Source organism: Centruroides vittatus, unplaced genomic scaffold, assembly GCF_030686945.1.
Source record: "Centruroides vittatus isolate TY-2023 unplaced genomic scaffold, ASM3068694v2 contig_1168, whole genome shotgun sequence".
NCBI classification, from domain to species: Eukaryota; Metazoa; Arthropoda; class Arachnida; order Scorpiones; family Buthidae; genus Centruroides; species Centruroides vittatus.
The window spans coordinates 3,278,151-3,302,518 of record NW_027120749.1 but is presented as its reverse complement, the minus strand read 5'-3'; the positions used below and the strand labels follow the sequence as shown (position 1 = coordinate 3,302,518).

General features: G+C 33.4%; 2 protein-coding genes across 2 annotated transcripts in view; one reads left to right on the top strand and one right to left on the bottom strand.

The window, feature by feature from the left end:
• Positions 1-254: 254 nt before the first annotated feature.
• Positions 255-24,368, top strand: part of LOC136982186 (polyhomeotic-like protein 2) — a 161,480-nt gene continuing 137,366 nt past the window's right edge. Inside the window, exon 1 of the mRNA XM_067278620.1 lies at positions 255-496. The gene's annotated coding sequence lies outside the window, so the exon portion shown is untranslated. The remainder of the gene's footprint in view (positions 497-24,368) is intronic.
• Positions 5,995-8,340, bottom strand: LOC136982572 (uncharacterized). The gene has a single exon (XM_067279099.1). It carries the CDS (start codon positions 8,338-8,340, stop codon positions 5,995-5,997), a length of 2,346 nt encoding a protein of 781 aa, XP_067135200.1.

The following is a 24,368-nucleotide window of genomic DNA, read 5'->3' as shown; positions in this document are numbered from 1 at the left end:
ACTTGTGAATCGGATTATCAGAACAAAGAATTTCAGTCGTCGCCTCTACCTACTGTCCATCCCAAATCAACCCAAGTCACCTTCGAAACTAAACAATTGAACTCGTCCAACATAGAAAATCATGTCGTTTATTGGTAAATTCTATAACCAATAAGCTTTAAGCTTCTGACTATTATTAATTTGTACTCGATGCCGATTGGCTTACAAATAATTGCCATCAACGGGGGGAAGGAGCAGACCGTGACGTGTACCGTCAGAGGGCGCGCTGTCGCCCCTGCGCTATCACGTTCCGTAACTCCTCCTACTTGAGGAAAAATAACCAATCAGATGTTTTAAACAGAATCGTTTGGCGCTTCCTGAGGCGTTGTCAAGATTGTGAGGTTGAAAGGCAAAAGTAAAATTTAGGATATTTAATGGCTTACAAAGAATGTTATACATCTTACATTTATGTATAAAACAATCGAAATTGCATCTCAAACTATCTTAAATTATACAAGTAAGTTATTTACAAATTATTTATTTTTTTATGCTATTCCAAAACTTCAAATATCTTGAGTCAAAATAAGCCTAATTTTAGGCTTCGATCGTCATTGGAAGATTCAATTTGTAATGAGAAGAGAGTTTTACTATTTATATCAACACCGATCGTCTGTTTCTTTAAATTTTTATTTATAACTATTTGTTTTGTTTGTAGATTTACTTCCGCGTCACGCTTTTTGTGTAGCGCGATCTGACCTAATTATATTCTTAACTATCACTTGCTTTGACATTCCTACTCAAAGAATTTATTAACATAGCAGATTGAATCCCGAATGGATACTTTCCCACATAGTCTTGTGCTTTAATATAACTTTTTAAATCATATTTTCTAATCGAGCATTCACGTCACTTCCTATAAACGGTAAAAACATCGCTTTCAAATGCATATATTTATTTATAAAGAACACAATATAAAAATTAACGTTTTTATTTTGTACTGATCAAGTGTCAATCAATTATTATTATTATTGTTGTCTTATGTTTAATTAAGATTTTTAATATTAATTAAATTTTTGCTTATGTAAGTTATATAAAAAAATACTTATGCCATTGCAATTAGTAAAGGATACATTTTAAATAACTAAATGTAGTAAATTTCTAATTTTTTATTAAATTTTACAAAGAATTATTTTTTTTCATACATTTTGAGTGTTTCAGAATTGTTGGATTTTTTTTATATTTTAAAACATGTTTTACTTTTTAAAAATTTTATTTACATTTCATTTCATTTCAAATCATAGTTATTTTATAACAGCATTAATCTTAGAAAATTCTGTTAAAATAAAAATAAATATTTTATTTTAATTTCAATTTAAATAACATACAAATAACAAACAACATGTGTAGCTTTTACAATTAACTGATTTTTGGTTTTAGATATAGAAATATTTATAACAATAATTATAATTACAGAAAACTATTTTTGTTTTTAATGTAAAATGTAAAAATAAAATCTACAATTTTAAATAATATATAGGTGATATGATGAATAATGTTATAATTATGTATAGTACTGTACAGTACATATGAAAAAGACAGTATCTGAGGTTTACTTATGTTGTGGTTTATTCCAAAATTAAACCTGAAATTAAGAAGTTTTTTAAAGAATGATAATATACTATAAATTATGATAAAATGTATTTGTAGTCTTTTTCTTTTTATTTTGATACCGAAAACTTTTTGAACTGTTTCATTATATTTTACAAGAGAAACATAATAAAGTCATTTATTAGGAATTTTACAATAATATATTAGTAATTAATTTCAACTCCCTAATTGATTGCTAGGTTGAACATATATTTTCTTTTTATACTTGAATAAATTTGTAGATTATGCTCTGAACTTTTCACTTTATATTATGAAATGAATATTATAACTTTTATTTATAATACAGACTTATGTGAACAAAATTTATAATTTCAAAATATTATAATATATAGGCTTATATAAATTTATTTATTTATTTAAAATTAAATATTAAAATAAATATGTATAAAATCAGTTATTTTTTATATAATAAATGTGAAGTAGTGGATAAATTATTTATTATTAAAAATACAATATATTGTATAAAGGTATTTTTATAGTACAAAATGTTATGTAATTATATAAATTTCTTATTCTGAAGAAATTATCTATTTGACTTTTTCTGGACATGATTTCCTACTTGGTTTAACTCGATTGAATGGATTTGTAAATTGGCAGTATTTTAATTAATTTATTAAACCTGTAAATAAATATTAAGCAGATCATATTATTCACAAGCCAACCAGGCAGAATCAATAAAAATGGGGTCTAAAAACTAATTGAACCTTGGTTATTTTTTTAAATTTATTTATTTATTTATTGATCTGTAAATTGCTGATATTATATTGACATGTTAATGAAATTGCTCTATTCAAAGATTGGTCTACAGTCAAATATTAAAAACAGACAAAGTCAGAACTGTTTGGTCACACTATTAATATATAGATAAATATCCTGAATTTCCTTTCACACTAGTATAAAAATTGAACTAGTATGTATTTATACTGTTCATTGAATTTTTAAGATGTGAATGTGAGGACAAAAAGTATTTATTTTTAGATAAAAATTTAACTTTTTCTATCTTAAATGAGAAACTGAAAATCACTTATAAAAATTTACCTATATTTTTCCCATGCAAACTCAGTTTAAATGTTAAAACTGTTAAATCAACAATTTAGTTTTTTTTATTTCCAATTAAAATTGTAACTGTTTCTTATCTTATTGATGTAAAAATACTGTAAGTGTTTAAATTATTAAATAGATTTAATAATTTTTACTGTGGCTTATATTGTTGAATATTCAATAATATAAGCCAAAGTAAAAACCTTAAAATTAAGATTTCTATGGAAATAAATATATTTTTAATACTTTATTGCTTCTTGTTCTTTCTATGTTCATTGGGGAAAAAGCACAAAATTGTTGTGTTGTGAACTTATCATACAGGAATACTAAATAAAGTCTATTCTCTTTTTCATGTGTTTCTATATGACAAGTTCTACACAGCAATTCTGTGCTTTTTCCTCAAATATATTTTTGTTATATTTCAATCTCTGACTGATTAATAATGTATTTAACTTATTACTTTATACACAAAAGAACATTGTTTTTATGTATTAATCAAATTTTAATATATTTTATCTATATACTTTAGAAAGGAATACATAAAATTCAATGTAATATTTTGTCATACAATTCAATTCAATTGTGGTTTTTTTTTTTTTTTTTGGAATTTAAATTGAAAATAATGTAGAATTGGACACCTGAGTTCACTGAAATCAAAATCTTATGTCAGATATTAACTGTTTGTTTTCAAAGGCTCTTTGCTTTATTTTCAGATTATTATTCTGTAGTCTAGTTGTTCCTTTCTAATTAATAATAATTTTAATAATATGGGATAGAACCTTTAGTAATAAATTATTTTTTAGAAATTTAAGATGTCAAAAAGGATACAATAAATTTTCTAAACATTTTTTGATGCATTTCAACTGATCATTGTTTGTATAGATAGATAATTTTGTGAAATTTAAGATATCAATATCTTCAAGCTGAGGGAAGAAATGGCATTTCTAAAAGATGATTAACAGAAATACAAACAAAAAATGTCAACATGTAATGTAAGAACATTGTTTTGGTGTTTAAAATTTCATGAACTTTGTAATGTGCAGAACTTTTACAGTACAACTAGATGTCATTTGCATTTGAAAAGCACTGATGACATCAAAACACATCAGCAAAACCATCAACAGATTTCTAACAACCTTTAACATCACTGCAAAAAAGGAGAAAGGTCAAGGCTATTGGGAATACTTAACTGCACAACACACTTGGATGACTATAAACAATGCAACTGACATTAACCAGTTGACTGGTGTACAGTACATATGATTGGGAATAGAGTAGATTCTGGAAGGCTGAACACTTTTTCAAAGAGAGATAAGAAGAGATAAAAGTGTTATTCAGATTGCTTTTTGTCCATTGACTTATTCCCTATGCTTTGTGCTAGTACACTTTTCCTATTGATGGACTTATCAAACTGGACAGCCACAAGACAGAATGACTCTAGCATGAAACCAAAACAGAACAGTATTGAAATCAAGTTTCAGATAATAGATGAAACCCAATAGGAAGAACTCTACTAGACACTTACATGGTGTGACCTCTAAAGTTCAAGAACTTGGCATATATACAGGGACTTCTGTCAGTTTTGGAAGCATTTCTGTAAACATCTTTTGCAATCATCTATAATGTTGCTTCTTCCTCATTTGATGACTCAAAGAGCTGTATGAATGCTGGCAGAAATATATTGTCACCCAAGGGAATTACTTTGTAGGTGGTTGTGCATTGATATTATAAACTATTCAAGATAAGAAATTGTATGCCAAGTCCCTGAACTTTTGAGTTGTACTACATATATATTCATGAATATATATGTAGTACAACCCAAAAGTTTAGAAATGGCATTCAGTCACAGTTGAACTCCATTTTTTGCTTGCAAGGTGACAATGAGGTGCCATTAATCAAGAATTGTGTGAACAGCAAGCAATTTATGACTGGTGAAAGGAGTATGCTGAGCAGTTGTATAATAATGGCCATCCAAACCAACAAATAAAAGAAATCAAGCTACTAGAATTGGAACCAGTATTCCTAGAGAAAGAAATCAGATGGGAATTGAAACAACTAGCCAATCACAAAGCTCTAGGAATTGATGGAATAGGGCTACCAGCTAAACTGCTTAAATCATTACCAGCAATAGCAATGACATAGTTATGCCAGCAGATTTGGAAAACACGTGACTGGCCAAAAGAGTGGAAAAAATCATATTCATTTCCAAAGAAAGATGGTCAGAGTATTGTTCAAACTATCACACCATAGCCTTGATACCATATGTGAGCAAGATTCTTCTGAAAATCATCCAATGATATGTAAATACAACCATTGAAAGAGAATTGCCAGATACGCAAGCTGAGTTTGGAAAAGACATGGTATCAATGGTCATTTTGCCAGAATGCCAGAGAATTCTGGAAAGATTCACATCTTACATCATTTTACATCATTGAATATAAATTACATTCATGAATAAAAGTATGATTTGTCAAAGTGACTTCCTTTGTAAAAGAATGTACTGTACATTACAATTGTGTAAAAATATGATATGTTACAGGGTTATGTGATTATAGATGGTTTATTAATATTTGTAAATGTAAAAGTAATTATACAAATGTAAGTAGTAAATTTTTACGTTTTCAAATTGTATACATTTTAAGATATTATTATAATGGTTAAAATTATATTTTTGTTAGTTTTAATGAGGAAGAAAACAAAGTACCAGAATGAAAAAAACATGTTAAAAACTGTAACATTAGAATTTTAATTTATACTTTGAATTAGAAAGTGAAAATTGTAAAGAAACAATAATAATGCAAAACCGTAAATAAATTAGTGAAAAAAATTTTATACAGTATAAAGTATTTAATAAATGTTGGTCGAAAGGTTAAAGTTTAGTGTAATTGTACATACATTTATAAAAGAAACCAACTGAAGAGGGACCAGCAGGTCTGAAATGAATTTTGACATAGGTATACATTTAAACATATATAAATTGATACATTAACAGTCTACTTTATACTAATATATGATATGTGCCTTACGTGAAAATTATTGTTATTGGAAAGACAATCTTCACCCGTGATTACCGGTACAAATAAATTCCAATACAGTCTCTTCAACCTTAAAATTCCCGGTACATAAGACGACAGTTAACACATAAACTAACGTTTTCGATCCTCCACCGAGGTCTTCGTCAGGTTCGTTGATCATGGAATGCGAAAAGAATCGAACGCTTTCGAAATTCAAAAAAAATCGAATATCCCCGCGTGCAGTAATGACGAATGCTACATCGTAAATTTAATAGACAGGAATAAAACATGATTACCACTGCGGATGTATCTCAGAGGCATATCGCCACGCGTACGATAATACGTTACTTTCCTTGAAATTAATACATTTCCCCGATTTGGTAGCCTTGTAAATCTCAAGAGTCTCCAAAGCCCTGATGTGGTCCGTCTTAAACGACTTCTTAATGAGTCTGGTGTTATCGAAGTCTGCTCTTATATCGGGGTCCGTAGCGTACGTCGACAGGGCGGTGGTGTGTCTTTTTTTGGCCACATCATATCTATGCTCAGAAACCCTTTTTTGAACAGATCTCTTGGTAGACCCAATGTATACCAGGTCCCTTTGGAACCTGTGATCTCTTATCGGGATACTATACACCCCTGGTGCCCTTAACATATCTGATTTGTCTTTAGCGTTTCTGAGAAGCGAGTAGATAGATCGCGTCCTCGAGTATGCCAACTCGGTGCCCTTCCTTAGCGCTATTTCCTTGTACAGGGAATGCAGACGTTTGTTGTATTGTACAACCGTGCGTTGGTGTTGGTCGGGATTCAAATTAGACTCACTCCGCACCGCGGAGGCGTGTCGCGCTGTACTTGTATCAAGGAAATTACGGGCTAAACTACGGATAAGGTTACCTCCGTACCCATGACTAGCGGCAATGTCTTCAATGTGTTTAAGCTCCGTGATCATATCTTCTCTTTTAGAATTATGGGTGAATGCCCTACTAACTAACGCCCTGAACGCCGCTATCTTGTATGGATATGGATCTTCAGACCCAGCGGGTATGTATATAGGCAGGTAGCCGGGTTTGTAGTACACCCGCGTCTCAATATTGTTCATATTGAGTTGAATGGTGACGTCTAAAAAGTGCACTCTGGTGTCTGATAGTTGATCAAGTTTGAGCGTTAGGCCATACGGGTTGTCATTTACGCTGTGCAAAAAATCATCAACCTTCGGCTCGTTCTTCCATATGATAATCACGTCATCCACGTACCTACGGTACAAAATAATATCAGGTGTGAACCTGGAAATGACTTCCCTCTCTAACCGCCGTAACACTAATTCGCATAGGTCGCCCGAAATAGGGCTCCCCATGGGTACTCCCCTCTTTTGTAGATATGTGGTATTGCCGAACCTAAACAGCGAATTGTAGCACATTAGATGCGTGAGCTCAAGTACATGCTTGCGGTGTGCTGGAACGTTGTACTTGGATAGTAAGACGTCCCTAAGGGCGCAGAAGCAAGGTTGGAGTTTGATGGATGGATACAGAGCCTGAAAATCAAACACCGTGACGTGCGCGTTCTCAGTTATCTGTGTACTTTTCAACTCGTCGACCAGCTCTCTGGAGTTCTTCACCGTTAGAGAATAATCTTCTAGATGTCTAGCTAATATGAAGTGTAACTTGTTCTCCAGAATTCTAGTGGGGGCTCTAGCTTTATCCAGTATTGGTCTGAGTGCCGGTGTAGGCTTGTGCGTTTTCGCAAAAGCAAAAAGCCTGGGTGTATCTGGTGACGCGACCACCGCCCTGTTTAAGCCTTGCGCTTTCGCAAGGGGTGTGCTCGTGAACCGTACAACACGCGCCTGTAATTTGTTCACATAATTATCTGCCACTTGCTCACAGTCTGTCTCCACGATGTATTGCGTCAACATTGCTTTGTATGTCTCTTCCTTGAGTAGGACCAGTACTCTGTTCTTATCCGCCCGTAGTAGAATAACATGTTCTTCTGCAAGCCATTTCTTGGTTCTTCTCACCTGCCTCCATATGCTCTCTTTACCATTACTTTGGTCATAGCTTATCTTCATGGCCGCCCTCCATCTGTAATGCTCCTTGCGGACCTCATCCAATCCGCAAACCATTCTTTCAATGTCCGGCATAACCGTTTCCAGCATAGGTTGTGACGAGCCTGGAGTATACATCGGTCCGTGTGCCACAGTCTCGATTAGGTAATCTGGGGGCACAATGCCGTCCCAGCATACCAGCGGGATGGGGGGTGCCTTTATTCTGTTGGGTTTTTGCTTAGCCATTATCCATTCCAACTTCTTCTTGTAATTATGCGCCAAATTTCTAGCCAATATTTCTTGAAAGACGGCCACCCTTTGATTTTCAAGATGTAGGTACGCCCGGTGGTGCTCAAAGAGGTCATCCTCTACTTCGATCACTTCGTTGAGGTAGGAGTATACTTTCCTCCTAGATGTTCTAATAGCTTTCCTCAAACACAACCATCTAAGTTTCGGTATTAAGGATTCACACCCCAATGGTAGACGTATCCTGTATATAGACATGGGATACACGTTATTCCTCTTACATTCCAGAAGAAAATTCAGTTTAGCCCTTGCTTTGGTTAGGGCTAACGTTAATTTCTTGTATGTTCTAGCCGGCATAGCTATTAATAGAAAGACAATCTTCACCCGTGATTACCGGTACAAATAAATTCCAATACAGTCTCTTCAACCTTAAAATTCCCGGTACATAAGACGACAGTTAACACATAAACTAACGTTTTCGATCCTCCACCGAGGTCTTCGTCAGGTTCGTTGATCATGGAATGCGAAAAGAATCGAACGCTTTCGAAATTCAAAAAAATCGAATATCCCCGCGTGCAGTAATGACGAATGCTACATCGTAAATTTAATAGACAGGAATAAAACATGATTACCACTGCGGATGTATCTCAGAGGCATATCGCCACGCGTACGATAATACGTTACTTTCCTTGAAATTAATACATTTCCCCGATTTGGTAGCCTTGTAAATCTCAAGAGTCTCCAAAGCCCTGATGTGGTCCGTCTTAAACGACTTCTTAATGAGTCTGGTGTTATCGAAGTCTGCCCTTATATCGGGGTCCGTAGCGTACGTCGACAGGGCGGTGGTGTGTCTTTTTTTGGCCACATCATATCTATGCTCAGAAACCCTTTTTTGAACAGATCTCTTGGTAGACCCAATGTATACCAGGTCCCTTTGGAACCTGTGATCTCTTATCGGGATACTATACACCCCTGGTGCCCTTCGAAAGCGTTCGATTCTTTTCGCATTCCATGATCAACGAACCTGACGAAGACCTCGGTGGAGGATCGAAAACGTTAGTTTATGTGTTAACTGTCGTCTTATGTACCGGGAATTTTAAGGTTGAAGAGACTGTATTGGAAATTATTGTTATTACTTATAATTATAATTTAACAAAATTGATTAATATTAGTAATAATTAAATGAACTAAAAGCAATGTTAAATATAAAAGCGAGAATGTTAGACTGCATTAAATTTCAAAAAGACAAAGATAATGACAACAGCAGGATAATACTGATATTATTTCTTCATTGTTGATATAGATACTGAGGTATTCAAAGATTTCATCTTCCTTGACTCGAAAATTAACTACAAAGATGATGGCACCTCTGAGATCAAACATTAACTTGGATGGAGCAAATTGGTCAGCATGAACAAAATATGGAAAAGCCAAGGACATTAGTAATTAATATAGAGTAATTAGCCAAATGTAGAGTAATTAGTGCAATAATTTTGGATGCAAAATCTGGACAGTGAAGAAAGCTGAAAGGAGAAAGATCAATACATTTGAGCTCTGGTAGTTGTGGTGAATACTGAGAATATCATGGACAGATAGAATTAAAAATAAAGCTGTATTAGACTAGGTCAAGCCAAGAATCTTCTTGGAATGTCAGATAGTTAAGCAAAGACTATCTATCATACTTTGGTTATGTTATGGGAAGCATCTCTCTGGAAAAGAATATCATGCTGGGTATGATAAATGACAAAAGAAGTGGAAGATAAAAATAGAAGCATGCTGGCTAGATGCCACAAAGAAGAATACTGGCAAGAAAATGCCAGAATTGAGAAAAAAGTTGTATGAAACTGAATTGAGTGGAGAAAAACGATCCACAGAATAAGAATCATGCTTGATGAAAGGTTAAAAAGAGGGAGATGGCAGCTTGAATAGAATTTGACAAACTCTTTAGATAACAAATAGTAGTTCATATATTATAATTTATTTTAACAGATTCAAAGGAAAGAAGGGAATAGGAATTCTAGTTAAATGTAGCCCTGTGAAGTATATTTTTTTCTATTCAAAATACCTTTAATTAGAACACTGTTAATTATACTTGAGCTAATTCTCAATTGTCTCAACATATAATCTTTCAGAATACTTTTCAAAAATGAAGATAGATCAATATTATTGTGAATCAGTGATAGAAAAGACCCAATTAATTACCGCCTAATTGCATTGTTGTCAGGGCTGCGCAAAGTTTTCACAGCCGTTCTAATGTTGAAGTTTAACAAGTGGATAGATGAAAACAAGTATAAGAATGAAACTCAATATGCGTATATCAAAAATGGAGGTACCCAACTAGCCATCTTCATACTAATAGCAATTGTACAGCTACAGCTAATTAAGAAAAGACGGAAGGTCTTTGCACTTTTTTTAGACCTGGAAAAGGCATACGATTCGGTGAGCATCACCGGCTTACAATCGAAAATGACATATTATCATGCAAGCGAACGACTAACAGAAATTGTCGGATTGTTGTTTGGTAGGTACAAAACAATAATCAAACAGAACTATATTCAGTGGCCATCGTTTGACTCAGCCAGAGGGTTATTGCAAGGAGACCCTTGGTCTCCTTATCTGTTCAATTTTTTTACATTTGACTTAAATAATTGTTTTGAGAACGAAGATGATGGGTTTATAATAGAAGAACAAGTTGTTCATTCGTTATCCTACGCGGACGATATAGTAATCATTGCTCCAACTGCCGCAGCCTTGCGTAGAAAAATTCAACTAGTGACGAATTATTTAGATGGCTTGAAATTAAAAATAAACCCAAAAAAATCCAAAGTCATGATATTCAGGAATGGAGCTAACCTACCAAAGAAGCATATGTCGTTTTTTATTAATAATGAAGAACTGGAAGTAGTCCAGGAAATAAAATTTTTAGGTATCATTTTGACACCCAATTTATCCTTCGATAAACAGTACAAAAAAGCCACCGCCGAAGCAAATACTTTAATAAATAATATGGTTAGATTGTTTTTCAGGGCAAAGATAAAGAACATCCAAGTTCATTTCCGGCTGTTTAACTCTATAATAATGAATTCCATTGGCTATGCGGCCCCAATTTGGAGCCTTACGAACTTTCAAAAATTAGAAGTGATCCAAAATAGGTTTGTACGCAAGATTTTTTTGCTGGATTACAACACACCAGGTAGCGTGTTAAGACTGGAATTAAGCAGGTTTAAATTGAGTGCTACTTTAATAAGGAGATACATGAAATTTTTATTTAAAATAAGAGACGCTCGAAATCTTTCAACTGTATTATTATACCAATTGTATCGAAAATCTTTGATTAAAGTACAAAGCAAAAACTGGGTGTCACAAATTGCACAAATTTTAAAGCGCTTTGGATATTCTATTAAAATATTCCTAGATTTACCTGAAATAAGTGAACAACATTTCCAAATGTTGATACAAAATGTGCTCGAAATCTCTTTATCACAAGACATAGAAGACATATTCACAAGAGAGAAAACTGATTGGTATAACATAATTCTTGAGTATCCATTTATTAATAACTACATGTTAACTAACCTGGCTTTTAATGTTAAAAGATTTTTCATACAACTTAGAATAAACAAAGAATTAATATTAATTAATAATAATTTCATTGAGTTTTCTAAGAGTATCTGCCCAAGATGCCAAAAAATAATTTCAAAATTTCACATGTTTTGTGGCTGTAAAGATGCAAAGGAACTAGCACACAATCTTGACTTGCATATGTTAACAAGGTGCACTGATGAAAGAGCAATGTATGAAATATTCCATACAGCCAAGATAGACATAATTTATAGACTATATAAATATGCCCATAAATTTTTAATGTAACAAATTCATTGAATACATAAGTAACATAAATTAATGGTATTGTATGTTATAGAACCATGTGTATGAAGAAAGTTACAAGTTGCAGTATAGGTTGAAATGACTTTAAATTGATGTTATTAAAATAATTATATTGGTAACTAAATGTGGAATATAATGCTTGGTTCGACTTGTGTTGCTAGTGTATTTTTTAACATTAATAACAAGCGATTGTTGTCAAAAACATCCTTTGTAACTGGCTACTGCCTTATTACGAATAAATTTTGAATTGAATATTATTGTGAATGTCAAACAGTTTTTCAGTTAATATTTCCTCATAACTTCTTTTCTATTAATGGAAATCTTAATGTAAGAATTAGAGCAGATACTGGATAGAATAATAAAATTATTGGTGCCTTACTTTATCATGTTAAAACAAATATCAATGGTCAGTTAATTGCTCAGATTTGCACTCTTGGGACTTTGTTGCATATTCATAATTTATGCATTAGAGAGGAAGACTAAGGATATGAAAGCATTGATACCATATTTTGTATTCTTTACTTACAGGCAAAGTTTCCTGGAAAATCATAGATTGATTACTAGTTGATTTTGTCAAAAAAATTATTGATCTGTCTAGTATTCATTAAAACTTTTCCCTTTTCTTCAATCTTTTACTTTTCTTCTCTTGTTTTCTTTGTTGAGTCATTTTTAAACTACTGTACTGTTCTTTTAATTCTAGAAATGAATTGTATGAAATATAGTCCTTCCAACTTGGCACTTGTCAAAATAGACTAAACAACTTTTAACCTAGTTATAGAGAAAGCTATATAGAAGAAACAAAAGGATTCCAATAAATGCTTTTTCAGCTGTTTAGTGAAGTAGAATTAGTAGAATCAAATAATGGTTTATTTTTAAAATAGATTGAGAATTCCTTTTTAAAGTAAAAAATATGAAATTATCAGGATACATTTGCATTTTATTTCCAAAGTTTATTAATATTATTTGTGCTTATTGAAGTGTACTGCTGCTATTTAATACTGAAACTTGAAATAATTAATCAGTGAAAATTTTAAGTGAGCCACATCAAGTTTCAGGTTTTCAACACCTGATTTATCAGATTTGAATGATATAGAATAGGGCAGATGTACCAGTTTGGCCAGTGTACCAGTTATGGCCAGAAAACAAATTTAACTTAAAAATATAATCACCACATATTCAAATCTGTCCAATGAAACAAACTTTTATTGTTAACTGTGTGAACAGTTAACAATAAAAGTTTATTTCATTTGTGATTATATTTTTAAGTTAAATTTGTTTTCTGGCCAGAACTGGTACTACACTGGCCAAAACTGGTACATCTACCCTACTGTATATCATTTTTTTTTTTTTTTTAATTTTAAAAAATTTTCCAGTTTTATTAAACAGTTTTAACATAGTCTGGTATGTTATTCACGCCAAGTAATGTTAGTAATAAGAAGTACAACTTGCTGTGTACGGCATACTGGAAGAAAAATATTTTGTAACGCTGTACACAGTGAGTTCTACTTCTTATTACTAAACAGTTTTAAAAAAATAAATTGAAATTTACAGCAAGATAATTTTAATATATAAGGGTATTTTGATATTACAATTATTAATCAATAATTTTGAATAATTGTTTGATAATTTAAAATTATATACAGGGTGACAATAATTAACCCGTACAAGTTTTTTGTATCGTAAATTTATTAAAGAAATGAAAATTAGCAAAACAACAGCATATAACAGTGACAATACTTTACGTATTAATCAGATATTCAGCCAGTTTCAAAGTGGACTCCTTTTGCTTTGATGCAGAGCCCCAAACGCGTTTTGAAATTCTCAACGATGGGCCGCACTCTTCTGGAGACAGTTTGTCTCACTCCCAGCGCAAGGATTGCTTCAGCGACTCCAAACTTTCATGGCGCTTAGAACAGGCCCTGGCCTCCAAAATGGACCACACACTGTAGTCCATTGGGTTCAGATTCGGCGAGTACGGTGGCCATTCCGCAGACGAGATGAAATCGGGAAAATGAGCCTTGCACACTCCTGAGTCTTCTTCGCCCTGTGTGTCGGCGCCGAGTCCTGCTGAAACGTCCATTTCGCACTGACAAAATGCTGCTGAGCCCACAGAAGTACCACAGCCTCGAGAATGTCATGGTGGTACACATCTTGATTGATTTTGGCCCCTTGATCGACGAAAACAAGGGGTGTCTTGCCGCTCGCACAAATTCCGCCCCAAACCATGACTGACATTGGATTTTGTGATGTTCGATGACGGCTGAGCGTCCAGGAGCCCCCGCGGACCAGTTCCTGTCGTTTTGATGGTTGTACGGAGAAAAGCTTCTCGTCTGTGAAGAGAATGCACTCCCATTGTCGACCTGCGGCCCGACGCTTGAGTTAACGGGATCTTTGGAGTCTCACGCACTTGTTTTCATCAGTGAGGAGCTGAACCTTTTGGAACTTGTAGGGCTTGAGTACGAGTTCCTTTTTCGCCATTAACCGCACCGATTCGCGATTGATTCTGATCTCACGAGCAATTTTTCTCATGGAGACCTTCGCATGTCAGTCAACTCGCTTTGTGATGATCTTGCGGTTCCTAGACGTGTTGACAGTGCGCTTTCTTCCACGTCCGGGACGGTCACCATTGTGGCCAAGCTCCTTGAATCGCCGAACTGCATCTGAGACTGTCATTTTTGGAACACCGAGCAGACGAACAATTTCACATTGATGCTTTCCTTGCCGGAATAGCTCCAAAATTGCACAACATTTGTTCGACACCATTAAAAAAATAAAGAACTAACCCTTATTACATCGAAAGTACATCTACACGGGCAGGAAATCATGGAGAATTAAACAATAGTATGTAAATTGGTGACAGTAAAAAAGTTCAGGTGCAGCATTGCTACAAGCTTTGTACGGGTTAATTATTGTCACCCTGTAAAATTGGTGATTGTATTAAAATAATGGTTTATGCATCTTTTCCTAGCATATATAACTATTTTAATACTTGATTGCTTCTTGTTCTATCAATGTTCATTGTAGAAAATGCACATGGGTTCCTTTATGATAAATTTGACACAGCAATTTTTGCTGTGTCAAATTTATCATAAAGGAACACACGTGGCAAAGAGAATAGACTTTATTATTTAACACATTATTTCTGTATCTTTGTACAGAATGGAAATGCATTTCGGTCCATTTGCCCCTCATCAATCATTTTTTTGTATAATTATAAATTCTGCATAATAAAATACATTAAACTTAATGTTTATTTATATTATATACATACAAAACCCAAAGGAAAAATTAAGGTTATCCAAAACAATGTTTACTTGACTCCTGGATAAAAGGGGAAGAATTAAAACTTAAACAAGAAAGAAAGAAAATGAGTGAAAGTAAAAATGAATTAAGAATAAAAAATTAAGTAAATTAAAATAAATGCTATTAAAATGGGGTAAAAGGGGTACTTGTGTAAAGTTAATTAAAGATAAAACTTACTAACATTGTAGAAATATGAAAAAATACTAAACTGAAATGAACAAAACCAACCAAAATGTTTACACTTCTTAGCTTGCCCTATCCACCCTAAAGTTTTGTTACATTCATAGCATATGTAACATCCACATAATGTATAGCTATTAAATGGAATGTCAAGCAATGCAGTGGATAATGGAGAAAGGAAAGGGGAAGTAAGGACAACATAAATGGACTCTTCTTAATTTTAAAGTTATGGTTGCCATTACTTCATTTTTAGTTTAATTCATTTTCATTCTTGTTTTGGTTTTAATTCTACACTTTTTTTATACTTTTCATAAGTAAATATTGTTTCAGGTAACCTTAATTTTTCCTCTGGGTTTTGCATGTATGTAATATAAATAAACATTAAGTTTAATGTATTTTATTATGCAGAATTTATAATTGTACAAAAAAATCACTGGTGAGGGACAAATAGACCGAAATGCATTTCCATCACTTTGTACAGAAATAATGTGTTAAATAATAAAGTGTATTCTCTTTACCACGTGTGTTCCTTTATGATAAATTTGACGCAGCAATTTTGTGCGTTTTCCCCAATATATAACTACATAAAATCTCTGAATCTAAAGTAAGTGAAAATAAATATAATGATAAATAAATGCAAGGATACTAAAATAATTTATGGAAACTGATAAGCTCTGATCACATCAATTACAAAATGAATTTCATTAAGAAATACTGTGTTTTCATGATTTATAATCCGTAAAAATGCTACAACAAAAATAAAACCTTTATATAACTCACCAGAATTGTTATGCCTTTGGGGTGGACATGGCTTTTTGGGCACAAGTTCATAATTGCAATTTAAAATTGGTATGTAACTTGCCTAATGCAACCTGCACTTGCTTTCATATTATCTTTTAAACACAGATAATCTGGATATTACTATGCATGAAATAACAGTAAGAATATTTGTTACATCCATCAATCAATCAATTCTTTATTATGTGAATCTTAGTTCGTTACAAGGGGTAATTTGTTATAAAAACAAAATCAGTAGTAATATAATATAATATTTAACAAGTTAATAATTTAGTACAAAATATTACAAAGTAAAATATCAAGTAATAATCAGTTTTTGAGAAGCATGATATATTAATGATATCTTTCCAAGCCTATCCACCTTGCTAAATACTTGTCCCTGCTTATCTTCCTCACACACACCAGGGTGTATATAAGATAAATGCAAAACTTACTTTAGCCTGTGACCGGTGTAATTTGAATTGATTATTTTCACACCGGTCACAGGCTCAAGTAAGTTTTGCATTTATCTTGTCCCTACTATCTCTAAATTTTACACAATGAAGAAATACATGTTTCCAAGTTTCATATGCTTGCATAGTACAGTTACTGAATATTTTTTCAGGATCTATTGTTAGTCTGCTATTATATATTAAGATATAATTTTGACCACATCTCAAATGAAGGATTAATCATTTAATATAATAATTCATGTCCATAAGCAAATAATCTTCATACATGAATGTCATTTTAATGCTGCAGTATAACTGAAAGTGCTTACAACACTTTCTAACAGAGACCAATCTTCTTGTATATTTTGTTCACAGCACAGTTTTATAATTAATGGTTGATAACATTCAATCAAATGAGGATCTTGAGATAGCTGTAGAAAAGAAAAACCAAGTCAATTTAACAGATTTTGCAATGCTGATGCCCAATTGTATGTCCAATCCTTTGTCGTTGAACACAATCTGTAAAGTTTATCATATGCTAGTTTAACGTAGCTTTTATCGTCTAATTTTAAGAGACGTATCCAAAATAAAATTATTACTTTTACTGTAATTACTGATATTCTAGAGACTCCATCTCCAATCGCAAGTTGTATGCTGGAATTTTATTGTATAACGTGAAAATTTTTCTAAAATATAAAGCAAGGACAATTTCCAGTTTATCATAGTAAGTGGTTGCCCATATAAGAGCAGCAAAGAGTAATACAGATGAAATCATTGAACGAAATAACTTAATATAAGTAGAAGCAAAGTTAATTTTCACTCTTGAGAAAATAGGCCACATAGAATCTATTGCCATTTTAGCTTTAAGTAAAAATTTTAGCTTGTAAGAATTGTCCGGAAGATGAAAATAAAACTCCCAAGTATATGTAATTTGAAGCAACTTGTAAAGGTTGGTTGTTCAGAAGCCATCTTTCTCTGGGTGACATTCAACCTTCCTTCTTGAATACCATTATCTTTGTTTTTGAAACATTTATAGTTAACCCACAGTCATGGCAAAATTACTCTAGGATTACAATTTTCTTCTGTAGCATTAGTGCAGTGTCAGCCAAAATTACAGTATCATTGGTGTACATTAGTGCATGTAACTCAACTTGATTAGACAAATTCCAGGTAAACCAGATTTAGTGAGTAGGACTATCAGACTGTTGACATACAAATTAAAAAGCAGCTGGCTCAAAATCTCACCCTGCAAAACTCCTATGTTGACACCAAATGAATCAGTTGTTTCAGAAAATATTTTCACTTTTGCAGTGGCTTTAGAATATATGTCAATCACAAGACCAAAAAACTGTTTATTTAAACCCATTCTTTCTAGTAGAGCCCATAGAACTTTGATTGATGGTGTCAAAGAAAGATCAAAAGTCCACAAAAACAGCATAAAGCTTTCCTCTTTTTTTTTCGTAATTTTGACTGTAAGTTATCAGTGCATTTAATATAAATATTTGATCTTGACAAGATCGGCCAGGTCAAAAACCTGCTTGCTCCTGACATAAAATCTCATATTTAATTATCCGTTCTTCTAGTCTTTTATTTAATAAAAATGTAAATAGTTTCCTAATTACAGGTACCAAAGAAATAGGATGATAATTTTTTAGATCATCTGCATCACCTTACTTATATGAGAGTAATCCCAAAAGTAAAATCTCCTAATTTTTTAAATACAAAGAAATGTTTATACAAAAATAAAGTTTATATCATTTTAAAGCTTGAACATTTATCTATTTTTCTACATAATAGTTATTTCAGTCGATGCATTTTTGTATGCGTTGTGGCAATTTTTGTATGCCCATGTCATACTAGCTCGCCGCCATGTCGTGTTAAATCGATTGAAATTCATTGCCAATTGACGGAAGTGTGTGGCAAGTTGTGCATAGATGTCAAAAACATCTTCAAGTAGTAGAGGGAGTTTGCAGCTGATCATACTGAAATTCACAATGAAGAAAGAAGCGGGAGACCATCAATTTCTGACGAGACAGTCGCAAAGGTTGAGCAAACCATGCGTGAAGATCGGCAAATCACTTTGGATGATCTCTGCATTTTGGTTATTGGGCTTTCCCCAAGCACAATTCATAGGATTTTAATGGAAAAGTTGCAATATTGGAGGGTGTGTGCAAGATGGGACCTGCGACATGGTGGCGAGCAGGCATGACATGGGCATACAAAAATTGCCACAGCACATACAAAAATGCATTGACCAAAATGGCAATTATGTAGAAAAATAGATAAATGTTCAAGCTTTAAAATGATATAAACTTTATTTTTGTTTAAACATTTCTTTGTATTTAAAAAAATTAGGAGACTTACTTTTGGGATTCAACCCTTGTATATTGGAATGATTAGAAATTTAATCCAAGCTTCTGGAAAGCTACAATTTCTTTTAATATGGTTAAATACTTCCAATGTTGCGAGTAAAAATTTTTCTGAGAGACATTTTAAATATTCTGTTTGAACAAAATCAGATCCAGGTGAGGTGCCAGATTTAAAACAATTAATTGCTCTTTTTATCTCTTCCAATGTAAAGTCTGAGAAGCATTTTTCCCTCATTGGAAGCACTTTATATATGTCCATCGACAATTGATCTTCATTAATAGGTACAAAATGACCTTCAGAGAATTTAGCAGTATAAAAATTTAACCATCTTTCCAAAGGAATTCTTGAGCTGTAATTTGGTAATCTTTTATGTCTAAAACAGTTGATTGTTTGCCAAAATGTTTGAGTTGTTACATGACACCAGTCTTCTATTTAGGTTCCAAAAATAGGATTCTTTTTCTTTTGACATAAACATTTGTAGTCTTTTAGTTTTTATATAAACATAATATTCATTTGTATATGACTTTATTGCCTTCTTAAACAACTTCCACAAATTTTTCCTCATGGTGTAGCACTCATTATCATACCATTTAGTTGTTGTATGGGTTTTATGTAGTACAGGATTAATGTCGTAAATTAAGTCTAAAGACATTGCTGCTTTAACTATACATTCTACCAGATCATCAGGTGTGAGAGTCCTTCCATATTCATTTGATACAACATTATCTAATCTAACAGAGAATGAAGATTTTAGTTAATTCCTCCATATTGCATGTTTACTTAAAAGTTGTCTATTAAATTATCCACATGATACCAATGAGATCATTGTCAGTAGAATTGGTGAATGATCTGAGCCTATCTCTATTAAAACAGTTAAATCATTTACAACACTAGAATATATATCTTGTGATACTATTATAAAATCAATTACACTGCCTCCTTTTGTTGAGTGATAGGTAAAATTACCTTCTTTCTCTCCTGGCAACAAGCCATTTAAACAGACAAGACTGTTAGTTTCACAAAATTTATATAAAACTTTCCTTCTATCATTAACAATTAGATCTTTCGAGGCTCTCAAAGCAGTTTTCCAGTTACCAGTAAAACTTGACAAATAATCAGGATGTCCCATTTGAGCATTAAAATCAGTGCATATAATCAGGTTTGTTTCGGGTAGCAGATAGTTTTCTATAAGTGATAACATATTCTTAAAATCATCATCAAAATAGTTGTCAGGCAGAATACAAGACACTATTAGTTGGATATTGGTTGATTTCTCAGTGAGCAATTGTAAAAACAAAACAAATCCTGATTGGAATATAATTTCAGCCTTAGAAACTGTATCCAGTTTAAAACTGACAATCAAGCCACCATTAGGTCTTCCAGTTCTCTCACAACTATGTGGCACTTGATGGAAAATTTTATATTTATCAGAGAACATTAATTTGATTACCAGTGAAGTATGCCATGTTTCCACTAAACAGAATATATCTGTCGTATGAAAATTTGCACCTTTAATCATCCAGCAACAAATGTTTTAATAAATTAAAAACGTTTTCGATCGTTTTTAACGGTCTTCTTCAGTTACAACTCAAATTAATAAAAGAACGATAAAATGGAATACATGCAATTAAATACGAAAAAAAAAAATAATAATAAATGCGCATGCGCAACTATAAATATATCGCGCACGATGCCTAATATACATATATTACAGAATAAATGAATAAAATTACATAATAAAAATACGTGGCCGCATCCCTTGTACGTTGTTATTGTTTATCTTTATAAAACGACTTCCATGCGGTCGATAAAGAGTCCGCGTCCCTATGATTGATACATCCCGTTTTTTCTTGGGCTTTATATATTTCTAGCTTTTCTAGATGTTTGATTGTATGTTTATTGTTCGTCGGCTTGATGATGGAAGCCTGGTCCCACAATACCTCAATATCTCGTTGCCTGGCGTGTGACGCTAGAACCGTGGTGTCTAGATTCTTATTAATCGAGTACTGGTGTTCTTTGATCCTTTGTTCTAAGTGCTGTAAAGTAGCTCCCACATAAACACTATCCGAATCAAATCGTTGGTCCTTTATTGGTATGGAGTAAACCCCCGTTAATGAGTTCCGATCTTCTCTCTTCTTGTCATTCCTTAACATTTTGTAAACTGTCGGATTACGTCGGTAAATGATACGTATATTATTGGCTTTAGCAACTTTGTTTATTATTTTGTTCAAGAAGGGATAATAATTGATTATCATCTTTTGTTTACCGTTATTCGTGGGAGAGTGATTACCTCGATTCTGGAACGTTGTGATAAGTTTTTCTACTATATTTCTCCGGTAACCTTGTTATGTTGCTGTCTCGAGTATGTAATCCAATTCTTTGTAGGTATCACATATGTTTGTGCAATGAGTGTAGGCACGCTTGATCCAAGATCGGAACGCCGCATACTTAATATGCCTGGGATCTACCGATTGATTCGGGATGATGATAGTATTTAGACCCGGTTTCCGGTAAATGTTTGTCTTGATTTCCCCTTCTTCGCAGGTGATATTAATATCGAGGAAATGAACATTATTATAGCTCTCCTGGTCCAGTTGTAAGGTTAAACCATACGGGTTATCATTGATATCATTTAGGAATCGCTGAGTGTTGTGCTTATTATTCCATAAAATGAATATATCGATTAATAAGAATCTAGACACCACGGTTCTAGCGTCACACGCCAGGCAACGAGATATTGAGGTATTGTGGGACCAGGCTTCCATCATCAAGCCGACGAACAATAAACATACAATCAAACATCTAGAAAAGCTAGAAATATATAAAGCCCAAGAAAAAACGGGATGTATCAATCATAGGGACGCGGACTCTTTATCGACCGCATGGAAGTCGTTTTATAAAGATAAACAATAACAACGTACAAGGGATGCGGCCACGTATTTTTATTATGTAATTTTATTCATTTATTCTGTAATATATGTATATTAGGCATCGTGCGCGATATATTTATAGTTGCGCATGCGCATTTATTATTATTTTTTTTTTTCGTATTTAATTGCATGTATTCCATTTTATCGTTCTTTTATTAATTTGAGTTGTAACTGAAGAAGACCGTTAAAAACGATCGAAAACATTTTTAATTTATTAAAACATTTGTTGCTGGATGATTAAAGGTGCAAATTTTCATATCTGTCGTATATATTAAATTCAAAAAATTAGGAAAGCAATATTTATTACTAAAACCTGTTATGTTTTAAAAAAGAAGTTTTGCATTATGGTCATTGTCCAAGTATAAAACATTACATTGGTTATAATTCTCTTTAATTTCATCATCTTTTTTATAGTTACAAACTATATTCTTAAAAAAGGTTGTTTGTTTTCCATTTGAAAAATTTCACCTTTATAATTACAAGCAAATGTCTTATCATCCACAATTAATTTATTATATTGTAGTTTAACATTGATAGCTCCTTTTGAATGCATTTCTTGAATAATACTGTTCTGTTACTGTTACAATGGTTATTATTTTGTTTAAATTGATTAAAACAAATAACAAACGTTTACTGGAACGGAAATAAAACGTACAACACCATTAACATATCCAGTACGAATTTTTTAATAGCTTAATAACGTTTTCGGCTGCATTAATCAGCCTTTGTCGGTTAAACGAATAACAACAGCAAACCAAATTCGAATTTACGAAAACCGCATTCGAATTTACAAAAACCACAACTGCGCATAGACGGGACTATGCTACAAACAGAATATAAGAAACCAACGAAAGGCAATAAATACAGGAATAAGATAAAACCGTAGTAGGTTCCTCTTTTTTTTTCGTGCCAAAGCATAACGCTATTCAACAAGTGACTTCCAGGCAGATGATAGGCCATCTGCATCTCTGTGGTTGATGCAAAGTGTAGATAACTGCGCTTTATGTATCTCTATCTTTTCCATGTATTTGATAGCCTGCCTGGATTGAGTGGCTCTTATGATGGCGGCGTTATTCCAGTGTACCGTTATACCCTGCTGTCTAGCAAAAGCTGCTAGGACCGTGCTGTCACTGCTTCTGTTTACCGAGTACTTATGCTTTTTTATCCTCTGCTTCAGGTTACATAACGTGGCACCTATGTACACCAGGTCGGTGTTAAAATGATGACCCTTTATCGGTATAGAATATACCCCTGTTAACTCACTCGAGTGACCTCTCCTCTTGTCGTTTCTCAATAGCCGGTAAATCGATGGATTGTGCTTGTAAATTACACGAAGGTTCCTCTCCCTGGCCACACTTTTGACAACCTTATTAAGAAAGGGCGTATAGCTCAACACAACCATTTTTCGTGGATCCCCGTCGTAGTGCTGCCGGTTATTCTTCTGCAATTTAGTAATTAGACGATCAACGATACCCCTTTGGTATCCATGCTGTGCAGCCACTCTTCGTACGTAGGCCAATTCCTTCAAAGTGTCTTGAATACTTCAGCAGTGGGTGTAAGTGCATTAAAAATAGAGATACATAAAGTGCAGTTATCTACACTTTGCATCAACCACAGAGATGCAGATGGCCTATCATCTGCCTGGAAGTCACTTGTTGAATAGCGTTATGCTTTGGCACGAAAAAAAAGAGGAACCTACTACGGTTTTATCTTATTCCTGTATTTATTGCCTTTCATTGGTTTCTTATATTTTGTTTGTAGCTCAACTGGTACACCCCTAATCACTTCGCATTGCAATTCTTGAGCAACCGTGGAAAGTTTGCGAGTTATCTCGCCTGATTCACAGACCGCACCAACGAGAACTGCCCAAACTGTATGGTCAAGGATGACGCAAGCCACTATTTTTATGATTGTCCAATAACCAGCAGTGAAAGGAACGAACTTTGTCTTCTCCTGAGCGAGATAAACATCACTTGGCCATGTGGCCTACACGATATTTAGAAGAACCGGGAAATTTATCGTATTTTCAAAAACATAGCAAAGAAAACTGTAATGACCAACTGCAAACTTCTCCTGGGAGAAGCTAATTGACTTACCTAATGGGCTTTTGGGTATGGGCCAATTGTCCTTCCCCTCCCTTCAATATCTCTGAAGGGGTTTTGGTTAACCTTAGGCCTCTCCCTCTCAGGCTAGGATAAGTCTCCCACTTCGGGCATAAGCACTGCCCTCCTGTTCTCTTGTGTACGTCCTCTCCGGGCATCAAGCTGACGCACAGATACTGTACTTTCATTTTCTGTGATTTCTCACTCTGTTGCATCTGTACTCGTCCATGTACAGTACTTATTGTAAACTATTTTAATTGTACGTTTTCTCCCTGGTTGTGCCTCTGGCAGGTACAGGGAATTGTAAATTATTTTACAGTCAATAAACCACATTGCATCTCATTCGTTTGCAGAAAATAGTTTCTAGTTATTTATGAAAACAT